General features: G+C 39.6%; 1 protein-coding gene across 1 annotated transcript; it reads right to left on the reverse strand.

Annotated features, from left to right (window-relative positions):
• Positions 1-1,169: 1,169 nt before the first annotated feature.
• LOC139733070 (arylsulfatase-like) lies at positions 1,170-10,768 on the reverse strand. The gene is made up of 7 exons (XM_071643911.1): positions 10,675-10,768; positions 10,357-10,584; positions 7,070-7,228; positions 4,368-4,480; positions 3,622-3,844; positions 2,407-2,571; positions 1,170-1,816 (listed from the first exon to the last, which is right to left on the reverse strand). Exons 1-7 carry the CDS (start codon positions 10,766-10,768, stop codon positions 1,170-1,172), a joined length of 1,629 nt encoding a protein of 542 aa, XP_071500012.1.
• Positions 10,769-17,768: the final 7,000 nt, after the last annotated feature.

Consider the following 17,768-nt stretch of genomic DNA (forward strand, 5'->3'; position numbering starts at 1 on the left):
TGGACTCACCGGGACTCGAACCTGAGCCATCACATTTCAAGCCAGACGTCCATGGTATAGCCTTTTGACAAGGCTCTCTTGCTGTGTGGTGGCTATTTAAACGGTCGAGCAATTTGAACCCAGCCGAGCGCGACAGCGCGAGGACTCGGCTGGGTTCAAAGTGCTCGCCCGTTTACTCCATTCGTTTACCCCATTCGTTCACCGCCTTACAGCGAGAGGGCCGTGGCAAAAGGCTAGGGCTAGACATGTAGCCTGGCGTAAATACGCAACCCCGAGTGATACACTCCATTGAAAAAAAAACAACAACAACTGAGCCACCTTACCACCAAATTTCTCTCCCTCTCCCTCGCCTTCTCTCTCTCTCTCTCTCCCTCTTTTTCTCCTGTAGATTGAAAATGGATATAATGATTTGAGCCCACAGATATATTGTCGGGAAGCAATGACGGTATTTATTAAGATGTAAAATGACAGGCAAAGCTTGAAAAATGAAAATGATATCAAGAGCTTAGCTGTGTATACACCAGGCAGAGCTTACAGGATCTAACCGTGAAAAGTAAAGAAAATACCATACATGCATATTGCACATTGTATCTTTTTTTTTAAATAAAAGTCGCATTTCCTCAGTGGTGAAAAAACAACAACAGAGGTATGCCTTTATTCTCTTTTTGTGTGTCCATGTGTCTATACTGCTTTCTGTTCATGAGATTACAAAAAAAAAAATAATAACGATGATGGTGAAAATCCATGCAGATGGAGAATAACCCTTTGAGTGCCACAGTCACTTTTTGTCCATTTGGTATGTATGTGAAATTTGTGCATACTTAACTCATCGGCATAGAGAGGGTTAATATGTAAACCATTTTCTGTCGACTCTGACATGCACCAATCCTTTTTCACGATGTAATTGTTCTCATGGCAATAAAATCTGGAAACAATGATATGACACCTATCACCATTCAGATACAGTTTAGTGAGATGTCCTGATACATGTATCTTCTGAATGACAGAGTTTTGTTCACTTTTTTATGGCAATTAAGAGCGATGTAACATAGAGTTGTCTAATGATATGCAAAGTAGACAGAAGGAATAAAGATAAGATTTTTTTTTTTAATGTTAAAACTCTCGTAGATTGTCATGGCCAAAGTAAGAGCGCCCTCTTGGTGTCCTATCTAGTTGTACGGGCCGTCCACCGGTCCAAAGTTACAGACGCACCCAGTGCCGGAGTTGCAACATGGAGTGTTGTCTCTGTCTGGGTCTTGGTCATCAAGAATGGGATCGGCGGCGATCACTGAAGTACGGTGGTTCTCGAGCTCGTCCTGGAGTTCCGCTAAGACTTGCTGGACCGAATCAGAGTTGGGATCAAGTGCGAAGGACTCCTTTGGGTCATTCTCGATGTTGAAGACAAGGGGTGGGTTGTGGGCAGTCACGCAGCCATCGTAGCAGTGGTAGCAGTCGAAATAATGCCTTGACGGAAGTCCGCCCGCAGTGCACTCGCTGGCAAACGTTTCCTGAGTCTGCACGCGGTGTGTGTAAAAGTGGACCTTGTATGGGCCAGATCGAGCCGCCATCAACCGGTCCTTGCAGTAGTAGAACAGAGCGTCATGCGGCGATGGCGCGTCGTTGAGGAGGACATCCGTTATGATATCCCCGTCGTACTGGCGGTCATTTGGAAGGGAGCTTCCGGCAAGATCCATCAAGGTGCGCAGGATGTCCAGTGTACTGACCACCGTGTCTGACTCTCGTGGCTCGATAGTGCCAGGCCAATAGGCGATGAAAGGGACTCGAACGCCACCCTCCCAAGTGTTGGTTTTATAACCTGAATGTCAATACAAACAAAGTTGGGAACCCTGGTTTTTCAGTGAATGCAGACACATACCGGTACCTTTTGAAGCTGTCTCTACCTATCTCTACCTCTACCTATTTTTCCTGCTACATTTATTCAGCTGTGCACATATTACAATTAAATTATCAACTGCAAATACCATGCCATCGCAATATGGCGCTGTTTGTATTATAGTCATACCACACAGGATACGACACTGGCCAGCAATGTGTTTGTACATACGATTGATTGTACCCGTATTCACGACTGAGAAATAAGAGAATGAGAGAGAATGGGGAGGGGCTTGGACGGGAAATTAATCAGGATTTCGGTACATGTACATTGTACATGGGATTCGAGATTAACTCCAGCCCTTGTCCAATTGACTTTGATTGATAAATTTGTACTTGTGATTAGAATCAACGGAACATTATGGGAAGCGTCTCAAGATGATTATATGAAGTCTTGGGGTTTCAAAGTTTTTAGACTTTAGTCACATACTTAGTCACATGCTAAGTATTTTTCTAATGTAGAAATAAATAGATAAATTTCCTTCAGCAAGCAGAGGCCTACGCACATTGTACCTTTAAAGATTCCCGAGTCCCCGCCATGGGCGCAGTACTCTGGCTGTGGTCCGTGGTCGGATATGAAGAGGGTCAGGGTGTTTTCAGCCAGGCCGTGCTCCTCGAGGGCGTTCAGCACCTGTCCAACGGCGTCGTTCATTTCATTGATGTTGTCGCCGTATTCTCCTGTCGACAGAGAGAGAGAAGGGGGAAGATGTATCCATGAAGCATTGTATCTCAGGGTACATGTAATTCTCAAAATAGACGCATAGAAAAGTTTGCAATAAATGAGAAATTTGACAAAATCATCTTGTATTTGTACGATGGTACCGTAGATCTTTCCTGTACGAAAATTTCAAGCAAGGATATCAAGCATGATAGTCATTGTAATGTGATAGGGTTTTAGCTTGATGTGAGGATCAGGGTTAGGGTTATGCTTTCGGGTAGAATTTATATTGGGCTAGGCGTGCAAATAAATCATGAGAGCAAATTTCGCAGAAATGTCAGAGAATCATTTCTATTGTGTCGTTACGTCTCTCGATGTTTTCTTTTGTTGTTTAATTAACTTCAATAAAGTGGGTGATGGAAGACTTAACGGTGCACCACGTACTCTTTCTTGGATATGTATGTGACCTTGAAAAAGGGCCTACTCACTCTCGACGTTTCGGCAGGCATGTTCTAGCCATTTTCAGGGCCACATAATATCCAAGAAAAAATATTAAGTGATGCGCCCTTAAAGGGGATGGCTAGTAACCGATCAGTGGGAATCAGTGGGAATGCTGGAGGATGATAGTTCCAATCCTTGTGGGATTCATTTAAGAGTACATTATATATCTACTGTTGTGTGAAAATTGTTTGCTTCAGAACGGTCTCGTATTCAAATAATGTGCAGATTAATGCCCCGTCACTGACCAGGGACGCTTACCTGGAAACATTAAACTGCACATTACTTGAATATGAGACCATTCTGAAGCAAATAGTTTTCACACAAGAATAGATATATAATGTACTCTTAAATGAATCTCACAAGGATTGGAACAATCATCCCTCAGCAATCCCACTGATTCCCACTGATCAGTTACTAGCCATCCCCTTTAAGCCGTCTACCACTCCACGTCATACCGCCACGGAAGCCTTCAAAGATTTCTTCAGTGAAGTGATTATGGTCATATTATATAAATGTGTTAAATACACTCTATAAGATTTATATTTCATTCTATCATTAATATGACGCACCTCGTTTCGAAGATCCTACAAAGGGAGGCGACGCGAACAGCGACACGTGCGGATGGGCGAGTGGGAAATAAAAGAAGAACGGGTTATCGACGTTGTCAGCGATGAACGAAAGTGCGTCGTTGACGAAGGTCTGGGAGAGGTAGGTGTGATTGTACGGTTGGGCTACGATGGTGTTCCTCTTGAACAGGAAACACTTCTGGACGTCGGGGAATTCCCGAAATCGCTGTGCAATGAAAATTGAAACAGACCGGCATTTTACATCTTAGATTTTCTTGAGGGCAAAACATGAACATTAAAAACAAACAAACAAACAAATACAAAAGAAAACGGATGGCAGTACAGTACAATGTACCATTGACGAATGGGCAAGGATACCGTGTTGGTGGTAAATTACTTCGCTTCTTTAAGAACATAATGTTTATTGTCCGGTATTGCCTCTCCGAGTTGAATTGGGACTAGCTCCTATAGATTTCCTGGAAAACTATCCCGGCGATGACTGTGGGAGATAACAGGACTGGACATATTTTATGTCGCCTGAAGACTATTAAGATATGGCTGCTCCCAGTTGTAATATTAGTACGTGTAGGCCTACGATCTGAACGTGAACATGAAAACTGGGCTCCGAGTGCAATTGTCTGGGTGCGTGTCGTACGGAAGGCAACAGTCGATAAGAGGCTACAGTCCCAAAGGATAATTATGTCTACTTTAGGGTCAGCAGCGCAGATGAAGGATCGTAATCAACTTACCCCGGTATCATCACAGGCAAAGCTGTTGGTGAATGGCAGAAAATGTCCGACAAAGTCGAAACCATGGTTCATCGGGAGATGGGTGCCATCGTCTCTGGTGCTGTTGTTTATGCCTGAAAATAATTTATGTCGGCAGGGAGTTCGTGTCAGACTGGGCTCAGAAGGAAGACGGACTCGGAGTCCGCGCCCCCAAGAAGTCTCATCTTGTTCTTATGATCTTCAGCAGAAGTGTTAAATAAGTTTACCATTATGATCTTGAGCAGAGGTGTTAAATAAGTTCGAATTTACATGTTTGATCTTCCCGGGGATGATCCTCAGTATAGAGATGTTAAATAAGTTCGTCTTTATGACCTTCAGCAGAGATATCAATATGTCCGTCATTATGATCTTTAGCGAAGATATCTATATTGAATTATAAATGCTTCGATAAATGATATCCTGCGGAGATATTGAATAAGTTCGTCATTATATGACCATCAGCAGAGAAGTTAAAAAAGTCGTCTGTATGACCTTCAGCAGAGATGGAAAATAAGTTCTTCATCATGAACCGTAGCGGAGTATATTCATGTTGAATTATGCCCCGGAATTATGAATGCATCATTATGATCTCCAGAAGAGATGTTGAATAAGTTCATCTTTATGACCTTCAGCAGAGATATCAAATATGTCCGTCATTATGATCTTTAGCGGAGATATTTATATTGAATTACAGTTTTCATAAACGCCTCAATAAATGATCTCCAGCAGAGATATTGAATAAGTTCGTCATTATGACCATCAGCAGAGATAATAAATAAGTTCGTCTTTATGATCTTATGTAGATAAGGTATGTTAAATACGTTCGTCATTATGATCTTCATCAGAGATATTAGGTTAGTTCGTCATGCCAACCATATCAGTGGCGGATCCAGAGGGGGCGCAACCGGCGCACGCCCCCTTTATTTTTCGTTAAAAACAAAAGAAATAAAAAGAAATAAAATGAAATGAAACCCGGAAGTGGCACCAGAAATATTAGTTGGGTCCCTTTTTGCAGAATTCCTGGATTCGCCCCTGCATATCATTATGATCAGAACATAATGTAGCTGATCACAGCCAGACAGCTGCGTCTCTCTCTCTCTCTCCCTTCTCTCTCTCTCCCTCTCTCTGTCTCTTTCTCACATCTTGTCTTGAGATTGTCGCTTGTGATGTCATGTACTTTGCATTTCTTTAATATACAACTATCCTGTTTCTTTCTTCTTTTTTTGTCTTTCCCCCAGTCTTTTCTTTTTTGTCTTACTCTCCTCCCTTCTATACTTAACTTTTATTCACGCTGGGAAAAAAAAGAGGATAGTGACAAGAGATTTTAACAATGCTTTGGAAACCAAAATGCCATATTATTTCAATATTATGTCACGTTAAAATGAGTGGTCCTTCCTTCGAGTGTCTTCGTTTAATAAAGAATCTCGGGGCCGGAATTGTCCAAACACCACACATTAGTATCTGCCAGCATTCTGTAACCAAAATGAATCTTTAAAGCGGCATGCCCGGTTCAGTTCACACTCTGAGAGAATGTGGTGGACATGGCTCAGCTAAATAGGGAATGACCTATCTATTCGTAGAGAGACGTATCACGTATGAACCATTATACGATTAGCGCCATGCAGAGAGAGGAACCAACATCCAAAGGTTGATGCAAACATTCTTCCAAACAGAGATATTCATTCATTGTCTGATCATTCCTTATTGCATTGATACAGTAGTTCCCTATCATAAATGTATGTACCTCCATCCACTCAAGAGAGCAATTTTATTGAAGGTTAAATCTTTAAAATTATATTGTTCAATGTCAGCGTAAAACTAAAAACAAGTAAATATGATTTTTGATTGAATCATTTCTTTATTCAAGAAAATGTTTATACATAACCAGGTCAATTATCTCTTTAGATAATTGCAGGTACACATTTAACATAATACAAATAACATCCATGAGATTAATGTGCCAGTATCAACAATGATATTTAACACTAACAATCATTATAACATTTATATCAATTCTTTAAGATATATATATATATATATTTATATATATATATATATATGTCGGACGTTTATAGAAACTTCACACTCCGGGCTGACCAATAATCAGTCAATGTTCTGCTTTTTTGTTTTCTGATTTTGTTTTGTAAAAAATCAAAAACTCCATTCACTTTCCCATTGAAAAAAAAAATCCGTGGTCGTAAAAACTGTAATGAGCCTTCTTTCGGTGTATCTAATTCCATATTACATATGCAAATATAGAATATTACACATATACTATACTAATCATCAAACTTTAACATTTTGCATACTATAGAGATAAATCCATAAACTGAGAGTGAGAGTTGAATTCTGATGAAATATGTATCTATATATACGTTTTGTTTACTTTGGTAATGACGTTTAATCGTCTGCATAAAGGGTATTAATAATATTTTGTCCGTTGAGGTCATAACCATGTTTACATTGAAAAAAAATATATATATATTATATTCCAGGAGAGGGTTAAAACAATAAAGAAATATTGACCAAGAAAGAGAGACCTTATATACTCGACTGAGAGATGAAGGAGATCTACGGAGAGCTCTAGAGAGATCTAGGGAGAGAGAGACTCCAGAGAGAGAAACGGCGGGCGAAGTAGAGGAAATGCAGTTTGATAACAAGTATACAAGTATCATAGTTCTCACCCAGATGCCACTTGCCAGCCATGCCTGTGGTATAGCCTGCCGTCTGGAGTGCCTCGGCCATCGTCAACTCGCTACTTGGTAGGCCGGATCGGGTCCAGGGAAGGAACACACGCGTTCCACCAGGATCGCTGTAGACTCCGGACCGCACGGGATAGCGACCTGCCATAAAAGACATTCATACACAGCCATTCAGATTATTGTTCGACTTTTTGCTCTTAAAAAAAAAAAATGCTGGATGAGAAGACTACCACAGTGTATGATGTCACATGCGTACAACGATATAAGGAAAATAAAAAGAGAATTTCACAAAACTTTACTTTCTGAATAAAGTGCACATTTCTTCGTCTTGTTACTGACGTATAGGGTAATATTATTCCCCTGCCTTCTGAAAGAGAGAAGTTAAGTATTCTTTTGTTATGCGAGAAAAGTGAAAATATGTTGATTTTCATTTATTCTTTCCTTATATTGTTGTACACATGTGACATCACAATGTATACTAGTCTTCTCATCCAGCCTTGACTGAGCAGAAACTTTAAAAATTCATAACTTTTGAACGGATTGTCAAATTTTCCTCAAACTCTCACTGATCAATGTGTTCTATTATTGTTGCTGCATTCACTCAACCCACATGGAGTCAATGAACGTGAACTTGTCCTTTAATGCGTGGAATAGACTGAGAAGGTCACCGCTTATTGCTTCAATATCGTTCCATTATCATGACACCCTCATTTCAGCTTGTCTTTGGAACAAGTATAGGCCCCTACCCTACCATCCGATCGAGAGTCAATTGTGTTTTCTTTAATGCTTCCAATAACCGCATATAAGTGGGGATTTCTCAAGCTGCAGACGAAATAGCCCACCCCCCCCCCCCTCTCTCTCTCTCTCTCTCTCTCTCTCTCTCTCTACCGCGCATCTTTTTAATGGGGGGGGGGGGGGTAGTTAAATAAAAACGAAAAGTATCATGCAATTGAAACTATTGTTCAGTAAGCGTTGTGTTGTATAAAACACTGCATTTATCGGATGAAAGGTTTGGTTTTTTGTCTCTAGATTATATCTCTTTTTGAACATGGCAGAGCACAGAGGTGATGATATTGGTGATGTTCGAAGGTTCGGTAAGCCGAAAATGAAATATAAGGTTAGTTATTCCGAAAGTTAGTTAGGCCTGCATGTACATACATAATGTAATTGTATTCTGAAACACCTAAATTCCATGATTATCTATGGATGTTCCTTAGTCAGAAAATGAAATAGGTTTTTCGTAAATCCGAACGTTTGTGGCATTATTCCGAAGGTTTAGTCCGTAAAATGAAAATACGGTGCAATAGTCACATGGTTCGGTAATTCCAAAATAAAGTAAGATGTACACGATATACCAAAGGTTCGTTATTAAAAAAAGGAAACAAGGTTCGTTAATCCAAAACTAACAAAAAAAGAAGGTGCGTATATTACCCAACCTTCGGAATTATGAACTTCATTTCGTTTTCAGATTAACGAATCTTCGGAATAACGAACCTTTTCTTCATTTCGGACGAAGGAAATTTCGGAGTAACAATCCTTATTTCATTTTCGGACACACAAACCTTCGGAATAACGAAATGTAATCAATGATGATTAGTGTTTCTTTCTAATCTGTGTAATGCGGTGAAGAAAGCATGTGAAGCTTGTGGTGTGAACATGGGGTGTGGCCGCGCACTTTAAAACATGATGTTTACACACCTTGTATCATTCGAGAATTCGGTTCTGGCGAAAGTTCGAATCATTTCGCGAAATTGGGATGGATATGCTTCATTATTTGATAAAGCAGGCATCGGAAAAGAGAAAGTCCTTGTGGAAGCTGCCCTATAGTTAACGGCCTGAATAAGTGATTAAAGCCACTGCAACTGTATTACTATGTATTTGCAGATAAAATGCTTAGATGACAGACAGCTCTACTGCCTCGAATAATTCTGAAATGTGGGTAAAGGATAAAGACAGCCAATGTAAAAATGTTAATCAGTATAATCAATGTGTTAAGTATTATTGCATGTACAAAATGTGAACAATAGTTTTATTAAAATTGTTTCTAGAATAAAGCGTCTATACAGTTATGGTTTATTGAGAAACTTAGTGAAATCCTTCCATTTGTGGCTTTATTGCGAAATTTTTATATGGTACGATGTTTTGTGGTACATACTCCCAGTATACATCTTTAATGTGATAAACTCCACCATTGTAATTACTGCTCCCAATGGAAATGAATGGTAAACAGTGGATATAATGTTAAGATACCGTAATGCGGGCCGTATGGTAACATTTTAAAGCCCATGACATGATAAATAGATACGAATACTGGTGCTGGCGGTAGCAAAGATCCTATGCAGAGATGTTTAAAAGGCACGAAAATATTATTAATTGAGCAGACAGTAGAACCTAGACGCACATCTACTATCAACGTAGAATTTATTGTAATATCTTATCTTCTTTTTCAGGGTCTGGTAATCGTTTGCCAAAATAACGAGTCTACCCCGAAGCTACTTAGGTCGAGAGCATTATTGGCATTCATGTTCTAAGGACCTTGAAACAGAAATAAATTGTAGATATTATTAAGATTATTATTATTATTGTTATTATTATTATATTATTATTATTATTATTGTTATCGTTATTATCATTATTATCATTATCATTATTGTTATTATTATTATTATCATTGTCATTATTATTGTTATTATTATTGTCATTATTATTGTTGTTATTGTTATCATTATTTTGCAAGAAATAATTGTTTCATCTCAGTTTATTACATTGAAGGAATCGATAGTCATAAAACAATGTCTATCTCCACGCAAAACTATAAAGAGTAATCATCAACCTGTTGATTGCGGTCTCTATCCACATTATCCAGGAAGAAGAGAAAAATACTGTATGAGAATACGAAGGAGGAGATGAAGGGGGAGAAAAGCAATCTGAATAAAGAAGGAAGAGGAGTATAAAGAAGAAAGTGAAGTGAAATGGACCTCCTGATATACAGCTTCTATCCAAAAAAAAAACAAAAAAAAAACCGCAAATGTAGCTGTGGCGAGAGGGATTTTTTACACATTTTTCAGACTGTTTGAGGTGAGAGTATTATTTTCTGCTATGAACACCAGATATGAACGGTGGAAACTTAGTTTCGTGATTGACATTTAACAACGACCTGTCTTTATTGGTACGTACATATATCATAATAATGAGGTTTTGGTTTTTATCAGGTCGAAATGATGTAAAAAGTATGATAAAAAAAAATGAGTAGACCTGCAATGTCCTACCTGTGAGCAGAGCTGTGCGACTCGGCGTGCAAACGGTGTCAGGTACATAGCCTTGAGTGAATCGGACACCCCCTTTGACCATGATGTCGTCGATAGCACCTCGTTCTTGAGTCGGGTGTCCGTAGGAGGCCAGATCCCCGTAGCCCATATCGTCGGCGAAGAAGAGCACGAAGTTAGGTTTGTCGCGAGGATTGCGGATGCGATCCTCCCGAGATCCTGACCCTCCTCCTCTTCCTCCAGAGTGTCCTCCTCCTCCTCCTCTCCCACCTCCTCCTCCGCCTCCTCCTCCTCCTCCTCCTCTGCCACCACGGCCGTCACCTCTCCCACCGCTGCGGCGCCCAGATTGGAAGGCATAAGCCGTCACTGCTAGCGCCACCAGGAGCAAGCAGGCTAGTTGCCATCGGATGCCCATCTTTGACACGAGCGTTCTCAGTAACAGTCTGAGATTACTCACCTACCAGGCCAGCCAGAACTGTCTTCAACTTGGATGTGCTCTGCAGTTTGTCCCTCCAAGCGTTATGGTGGCGCCCTCATTTACGCCAACTATTATAAGCCCTTCTCACTGTCGGGGGACACAGGGGTAGAGAAAAGGGAAAATCCAAATTGTTCCGCGAATGAAACATTACGCCATAATGTTGGCACAAGACAATATTGATTCAGTACTTTAAGTACAAACCCGTAAAGAAAAAAAAAAAGAAAAACAGGCGGAAGCTATCGTTTTCAGCGGATGTTGGAGTTGATAGTACATACAAAACGCTCACTGACCACACACAATCAAGACAATTGCATTTTATGACAAATTGGTAGTATACTGCTACCACATGGACTGTAAGATTATGAATGATATCAGCTCGCCGGACAGGTGGATGATATGCAAAATGTATAAAGAAGAAGAAGAGAGGAAGAAATATATATGATGGAGAGAGAGAGAGAGAGGGGGGGAGGGAGGCGGACGGGAGGGGAGGGAAATAGCTTGCACCTCTCCGAAAACGGAATGCATTTTATGTAAATTATAATTAACATACACAAGCGAATTAACAAAACCTGGTAAAGTGCAGCTCAAATGGACCAGTTATTCTATGTCATTAGCGAACAAGTAATGTGCCCATAAGTTGCCAGGACCGACATTAGCCGCGACTCCACTAAAAATAAGGAGTCTTTCAATAGTTATTGGTTCATTTTACCACATTGTGTAAAGTTTCTCTTTTCCGTTAATGTATATGTAACTTCCAAGTTTTTATGATAATCGGTTACTTAATTCTTTTCCGCGTTTATCACTTCAATAGTAATGTTTCGTGTGTTTTTTTCTTTTTAGTGAGCATCCGTTTTTCTTTTCTTTTTTATGGGGGGCTGTTTTGGGAATACAGACAATAAACTTGCTGAATCCCTATCCCTATCCAAATAGAGTAACGAAGAAACCGCATCATAATGATAATAATAATAAGGTCTTATTTACCCAGGCTATAGCCTCTTCAGTGTTGCCACTGCTCTACCAGAGGGCCCTGCTATCATTATTACCCTAGCGTTGCCAGGTATGCCCATTTTATACACCTGGGTCGAGAGGGACAAAATGGGTAAAAACATCTTGTCCAAGGACGTAAGCACTGGGCGGGATTCGAACTCGGGTCCTCCGATCGGGAGTCGAGAGTCTTATCCACTATGCCACAGCGCCCCAAAATCTGTGCTTACTGATCCAAAGACAAAAGAAAAGTCACTACCGTAATTATTACCATCACATAAACTTACGTTTACAAAAAAAGAAAAAAGAAAAAGAAAGTTTACAACGTTGTGTTGACCTCGTAGAGGTATAGCTATGGTTGACCTAATATCAGCCCACAGTTTACCTCATAAAGTTTCCAAACCAATGATCAGGCATTAACCCGGATCTTAACACAGATTAGACACTTGAAAGTTTGAGGGGGTTTTTTTCTCACTCTCTTTCTCGTTTTGAAGAAGGCTCAATGTCTATCAGGAGTGGTGTCTGGCGACTGAATATGATAATGCTCTGTGACTGCTGAGAGCACTTAGTCGTATTAAGTAACCAATATATCTGCAAACATCCGCAAAAAGTAAGAGAGAACGGGATCTTATACCATAGAAGCTGGTAAGAGAGCTGCCTATCAGACCCGGTGCGTTTAAATGGGGTATGACAGGTGAGTGGAAGTGTGCGTGTGTGTGTGTGTGGGGGGGGGGGGGGGGGTAATGAGGAGGAGGACAATAATGATGATACATTGTATAATGATGATGGTGGTGATATCGATAAATATGTTGATGAGGATGGTGATAATGATAATAAGGATAGTGTTGATTATACTAAGGATGAAAAAATATGCGGATCCTTTTCTTATTAGTTATTATTGTCAGGTCACAGGTTTTTTTTCTTTTCCTTCCGTGATAGCATAATTTGATGACAATTTAGAATAATTTCGGGCCGCCTCAAGCACAATCCCATTTTTCACGCTGTCCACGCTGCCTGGAGGTCTACAGGACTAAACTATGGCAAGGATTGTATTTACATAATTGCACTGTACTTTGGCAGCAATTGTCTCAATGTGATCATTAAAAATGTCCGGGGTGTTTCATAAAGCTGTTTTTAAAATGTCGAACGACTTAAGAACAACTGGTGATCAGTTTTGATGTGCTAAGAATTTCCATATAAATTCAGTACAAGAACTGATCACCAGTTGTTCTTAAGCTGTTCGTAACTTTACGAACAGCTTTATGAAACACCCCAGGTCCTCCCGTCTCTTGTATCGAATATTATACTCTGCATCATACATGCAACTCCTCCTCCTTGTTTTTCCTATTTTACCTGATCCAATAAATGTGTAGCCAGGTATTGTAATTGATTCATGTTTGCACAGCCAGGTCTCTGTTAATGCTATGAAAGAGAAAGAATTCGATATACTGGTAAGAATTTTGGTCGGATTGTCAAAACTTTTCTTGATATTATAATAATACTTCGACAGTTGAAGTGCACAATATAGATAAAACTCTCTGATTACTTGTAATGACATCTTTGGTGGCATTATCATACTCATGGGGCAAGATATGATTTACGTCCTCAGCAAGGAGTTTATACCTGTCAAACATGAAATTTGTATTCAACACACTTTCAAAACTTTCTTGTAAGCAGTCACTGCATTCTTGATTATGATCGTCTAAAACTTGCATGCCTTCTACAGGTAAACACATAAGTGACAAAAGGTGAACAATGGCATCATGCAATCCTAAACATTATGATCACGGACCCCGTACACGAATGCGAAAAAAAAAAGTGATGGATGTAAATATATAATAGAGGATAAACATTCAGACATAATGTCATCTACAGGGAAGGCCTACGTAGTTAGGAGTCACGTTGCACCTATAAGTACACATAACTAGGCATATTGGTGCGATTATTGTGTTTATTGAAGACAAATCCACTCTGATTTCGCTTTACATTGATATACTATCCGCATATACCGATATACTATCCGCATCTTGCCAAAGGTTACGTTAAATTTTAATCGGTGACGAAAAATCTTATCGTAAGACAATATTTGACCAAGATTTTCAGTCGACCGGAAAGTATTTTTCTTGAGGTTCCTTTTGTAATAGACGTTCAAAGTACTCCTAGTAAATGATTAAGAAGGGAATTTTGCCATTATCTCTGTGGTTGTAAAGTAAATATTATTGAACCTCTTAACGATGATTCCTGGAACTGTTGCATCCAGACTTGATAGGCCTTGAAGTTACTTAAAGTCGGTTGACCTATAGTGAACACTATAACTTACCCATAACACTCGCACACACACACGCACACACACACATACACACACACACACAACACACACATGCACACACACGTATTAGAGCAAAAAATCGACAATTCTGCAGTCATTATTATTATGGGAATTATGTTTTGCCTTTAATATTCCAGTGAAAATACACTTACACCCAGCATGATGTGCCAAAATAATTAACCAAAAGTTGACAAAAATTGAAAGAATGGCCTAATTTGCAAAATAAAATGGTTTTAATGTGCAGCGTAATCTCAAGCTATCAGGGATGCAAACCTCGTAGAAAGTAATCGGTTGATGTCTAAACGCATCATGCATGTTTCCGGATCGAGAAGTGTGATCTTGGTATATTATCAGCGCAGGTCTGTATCAGCGTTTTACAACCATCTGACCAGTCCTGATGCGTGCACTTTCATTTACACAAAATGTAGTCAAAATGGACTCATTAACCTTATTCATTCTGCATTTTGATGTCTAATTGTGATTTTATAGCAAATTATAATAAGGAACACAGAGAAAATTCACTACAGCTACCCCTCTCCCTCAGGAAATAGATTCCACAGTTCCTACTTTTTTATGGACTAATTGATAGAGTCGACCTTCAGAAAAAAAAAGAACCGTGGTTATGATATTGACATTACAAAAGACATGAAGGAAACGGTGAAATGTGCCCACAAGGAAATAGACCGAGTGTAAATTCGTTGGTACGTCCACTGATCTGTTAGGTAAATTCATAGGCCGTGTTTTATTGACCCCAACAAAAGAGGGCAGTATAAAAGGCTAATCAAGGCCACCCACTGACCTACCTGTCAGTGAGGCCACCTCACATCCATACGGTGGCTTCATGTGTCCATAAGTTCTCTTTGCTGTCCTGCGTTTCCAACACAACAGAACTGAAAAGTTCTGTGGTTTTCAAACAGAAACACAATTGGCCATGTTATAGTAACACGACAAATTAACAGAATGGCTTCGACACAGAATCTCATTTACACTTAGTTATAATAGGGCCTGTGAGGGTACTTCAATTATTAAACAATGGTGTAAAAGAAAATGACAGTGGGGCTTTCTCATCATTACTCACCTTTCCACACATCTTGCTGATAAAATTGGTAAAGAGAAAGTTTCAAAGAACATATGGGGTGGCAGTGTTTGGTAGAGAGGAAAAAAGAGGAGGGAGCAAGGGAAAGAAATGGAACCATGCAAAGAGCACATAGTGTTTCTAAATCAAGCACTAACTCCCTTATACTCTTGTCAGGATGATGCCATCCCACTCAACACATTATGATAATAATATAGCACAATCTTGGTAAAATTTATAGGCCGACCAATGCAGACGGTTCATCAGTACTGTCTGTGTAGAGACAGGGCTGTGTTGAGCAAAATGTAGAACATGAAACATTGTTGGTGATTATTGATTGTCAGTATACGTAATATAAGTGGAACAAAAGAAGAGAAACCATTGGATCCGAATGGATCGGGACTGGAGTGAGGAAATTTTGGAGCCCACTTGATTTCAATACTGACAAAGACGAAGTTCTGAAAAGCCTCATCAGCGGAAAATATAATCTTATGTGCAGGCAATGCACGGGTAGTAAATTTAGGACAGGGCACATGACATCGAGTGATATGCATATATGATGCGATAATAGAGGGCGTTAAGATCTCTACAGAAACGTATCCTGGGCCCTTTTTCAAAGCTGTTCGTAAAGTTACAAACAACTTAAAGAGCGACTGGTGATCAGTTTTGAGGTGCTATACTTATCAGAATTTCAATAATTCAGCACAAGAACTGATCATCAGTTGCTCGTAAGTTGTTCGTAACTTTACGAACAACTTTATGAAACAGGGCCCAGTTCTTGTCCACTGAAATGCTAGTACGCTGTCGAGAATAACAAAAAAATCAAGACATTATACAAGATAAACGAAATATTCAGTGTGTTTCAAGTTTCATAACATATTATTTAAGAAGACCGACTCATTTCACTCCAGTCCTAAGATTTGTAAGAGCTTGGGGGTTTATCTGCTCCCAAATTCCGCTCAGATGCAAAGATGAAAGGAAGAATTCGACTGTGTCACAAAAAAACTTGAAACATTAATTACTCACGTGTTTTCTGACTCCACGCCGCAAAAGAAATTTCAAAAGAAAGTACGTGTGTCCATCCACACCTGACAGGATTGTGTGGGATAGGCCTATTATTCATAATTATTTTCCCAGATCTATTGTGGTATCTTTGGTACTTATACTTGAGGGACGACCCGTGCTCGGGTTGATTTATATGTTGTGAGGTGTAGGCCTAAGCCTACAGGCAAGTTGCTTCTCCTTTTTTTTCATTCTTTGTCAAAGTATATACAATGTATACTGTAGCTCACAGTGTAAGGACATTGGAATGCATCAATTTCAGCAAAATACTCTTTTTTTCTCTAAAGGGATTTAGGCCCCTATGTAGGCACCTATTGTTCTGATATGTACTTGCCATGTTGTAGTGTTAGTGTGTGAACTTACGTGGTACCTTGGTCTGCTGTCGGTGGTTTCAGTGACTGATCTGAATGTTCACTCAACTGATTATTATTATTGTGATGAGGAATGTCACTTTACATCATTGGCGGTTGGCCTTTGTGCTGCTGAGTCCAACTTATTTGTACCTTGCACAGGGCCCCACTCACAAGCATTGCTTCTTTCGGGGGTCCTAAAAACCATGTGAATTTTTATATCAGCGGTTTGTGTTATCTTGTTATTTATGTTTGGCTTTTGAATAAATTGAATTGAATTGAATTGAATTGACAGGACACCCTAGGGATAACATACAACGCGGGCGATTTAATTGCTATTGTGTCATGGCATGTGCTATCCCAGACATACATTTAATGAAACCTACACAAAAATAATGTACAGAGAAAGATGTAGCTATTAAAAGAGTTAAGGTGGTACATGTACACCACTTCCTTATCCTGTAAATTTTAGAATGCATTTTCAACACCTGGAAATGAAAAACAAGAACAAAGAAATGCATTAAAATTCACAAGTATTTATATATGTTTCGGACTTTGCCGTTATGGGAGCCAATGTCTGTGTAGACAAAGAAATCAAGCGAAAGTCAGACTATTTTATATGTTATCATTTTTCATAAATTGTATAGGCCCGTCTCGTCATGATTCTACCATGATGATATAAGTTGCAAGATACTTTGTGTTTCTATCAAATTTAGATATTGTTATAACATGCATTTTAGCTGACATTTAGGACCTAATAAGCTTGAAATGTGAAGGTGAAAGTGGACCATGGCCATGGATGAGGAGAAACAAACAGAAAATGGATTGATACCCTGACTCACACTGACAGACTTTGAGGGGTGATGAGGATCGGCGGGTGAGTACATGCTCATAACAAAGACGGCTTGAATCAAGACGGTAATCCTATTGCATGGTAACAATACATTTATTATTGAAGAAACTCACACCTGAACATGACGATCTTATTTGCTTGTAGATCATCTAACCTAATGTATGGCTTATCGAGCGCTTTTCGTTTTTCCGGATGTACTGCCCTCTATCGTAGTGGTTGTGGTATATCGATATGAATAGAAGGGATCCGCTCGCTCCCCGGGAGAATCCCGAGTACCCATTCCC

This window comes from Diadema antillarum, unplaced genomic scaffold, assembly GCF_040938485.1.
Source record: "Diadema antillarum isolate AM-2024a unplaced genomic scaffold, OU_Dant_1.0 seq00000460_RagTag, whole genome shotgun sequence".
NCBI classification, from domain to species: domain Eukaryota; kingdom Metazoa; phylum Echinodermata; class Echinoidea; order Diadematoida; family Diadematidae; genus Diadema; species Diadema antillarum.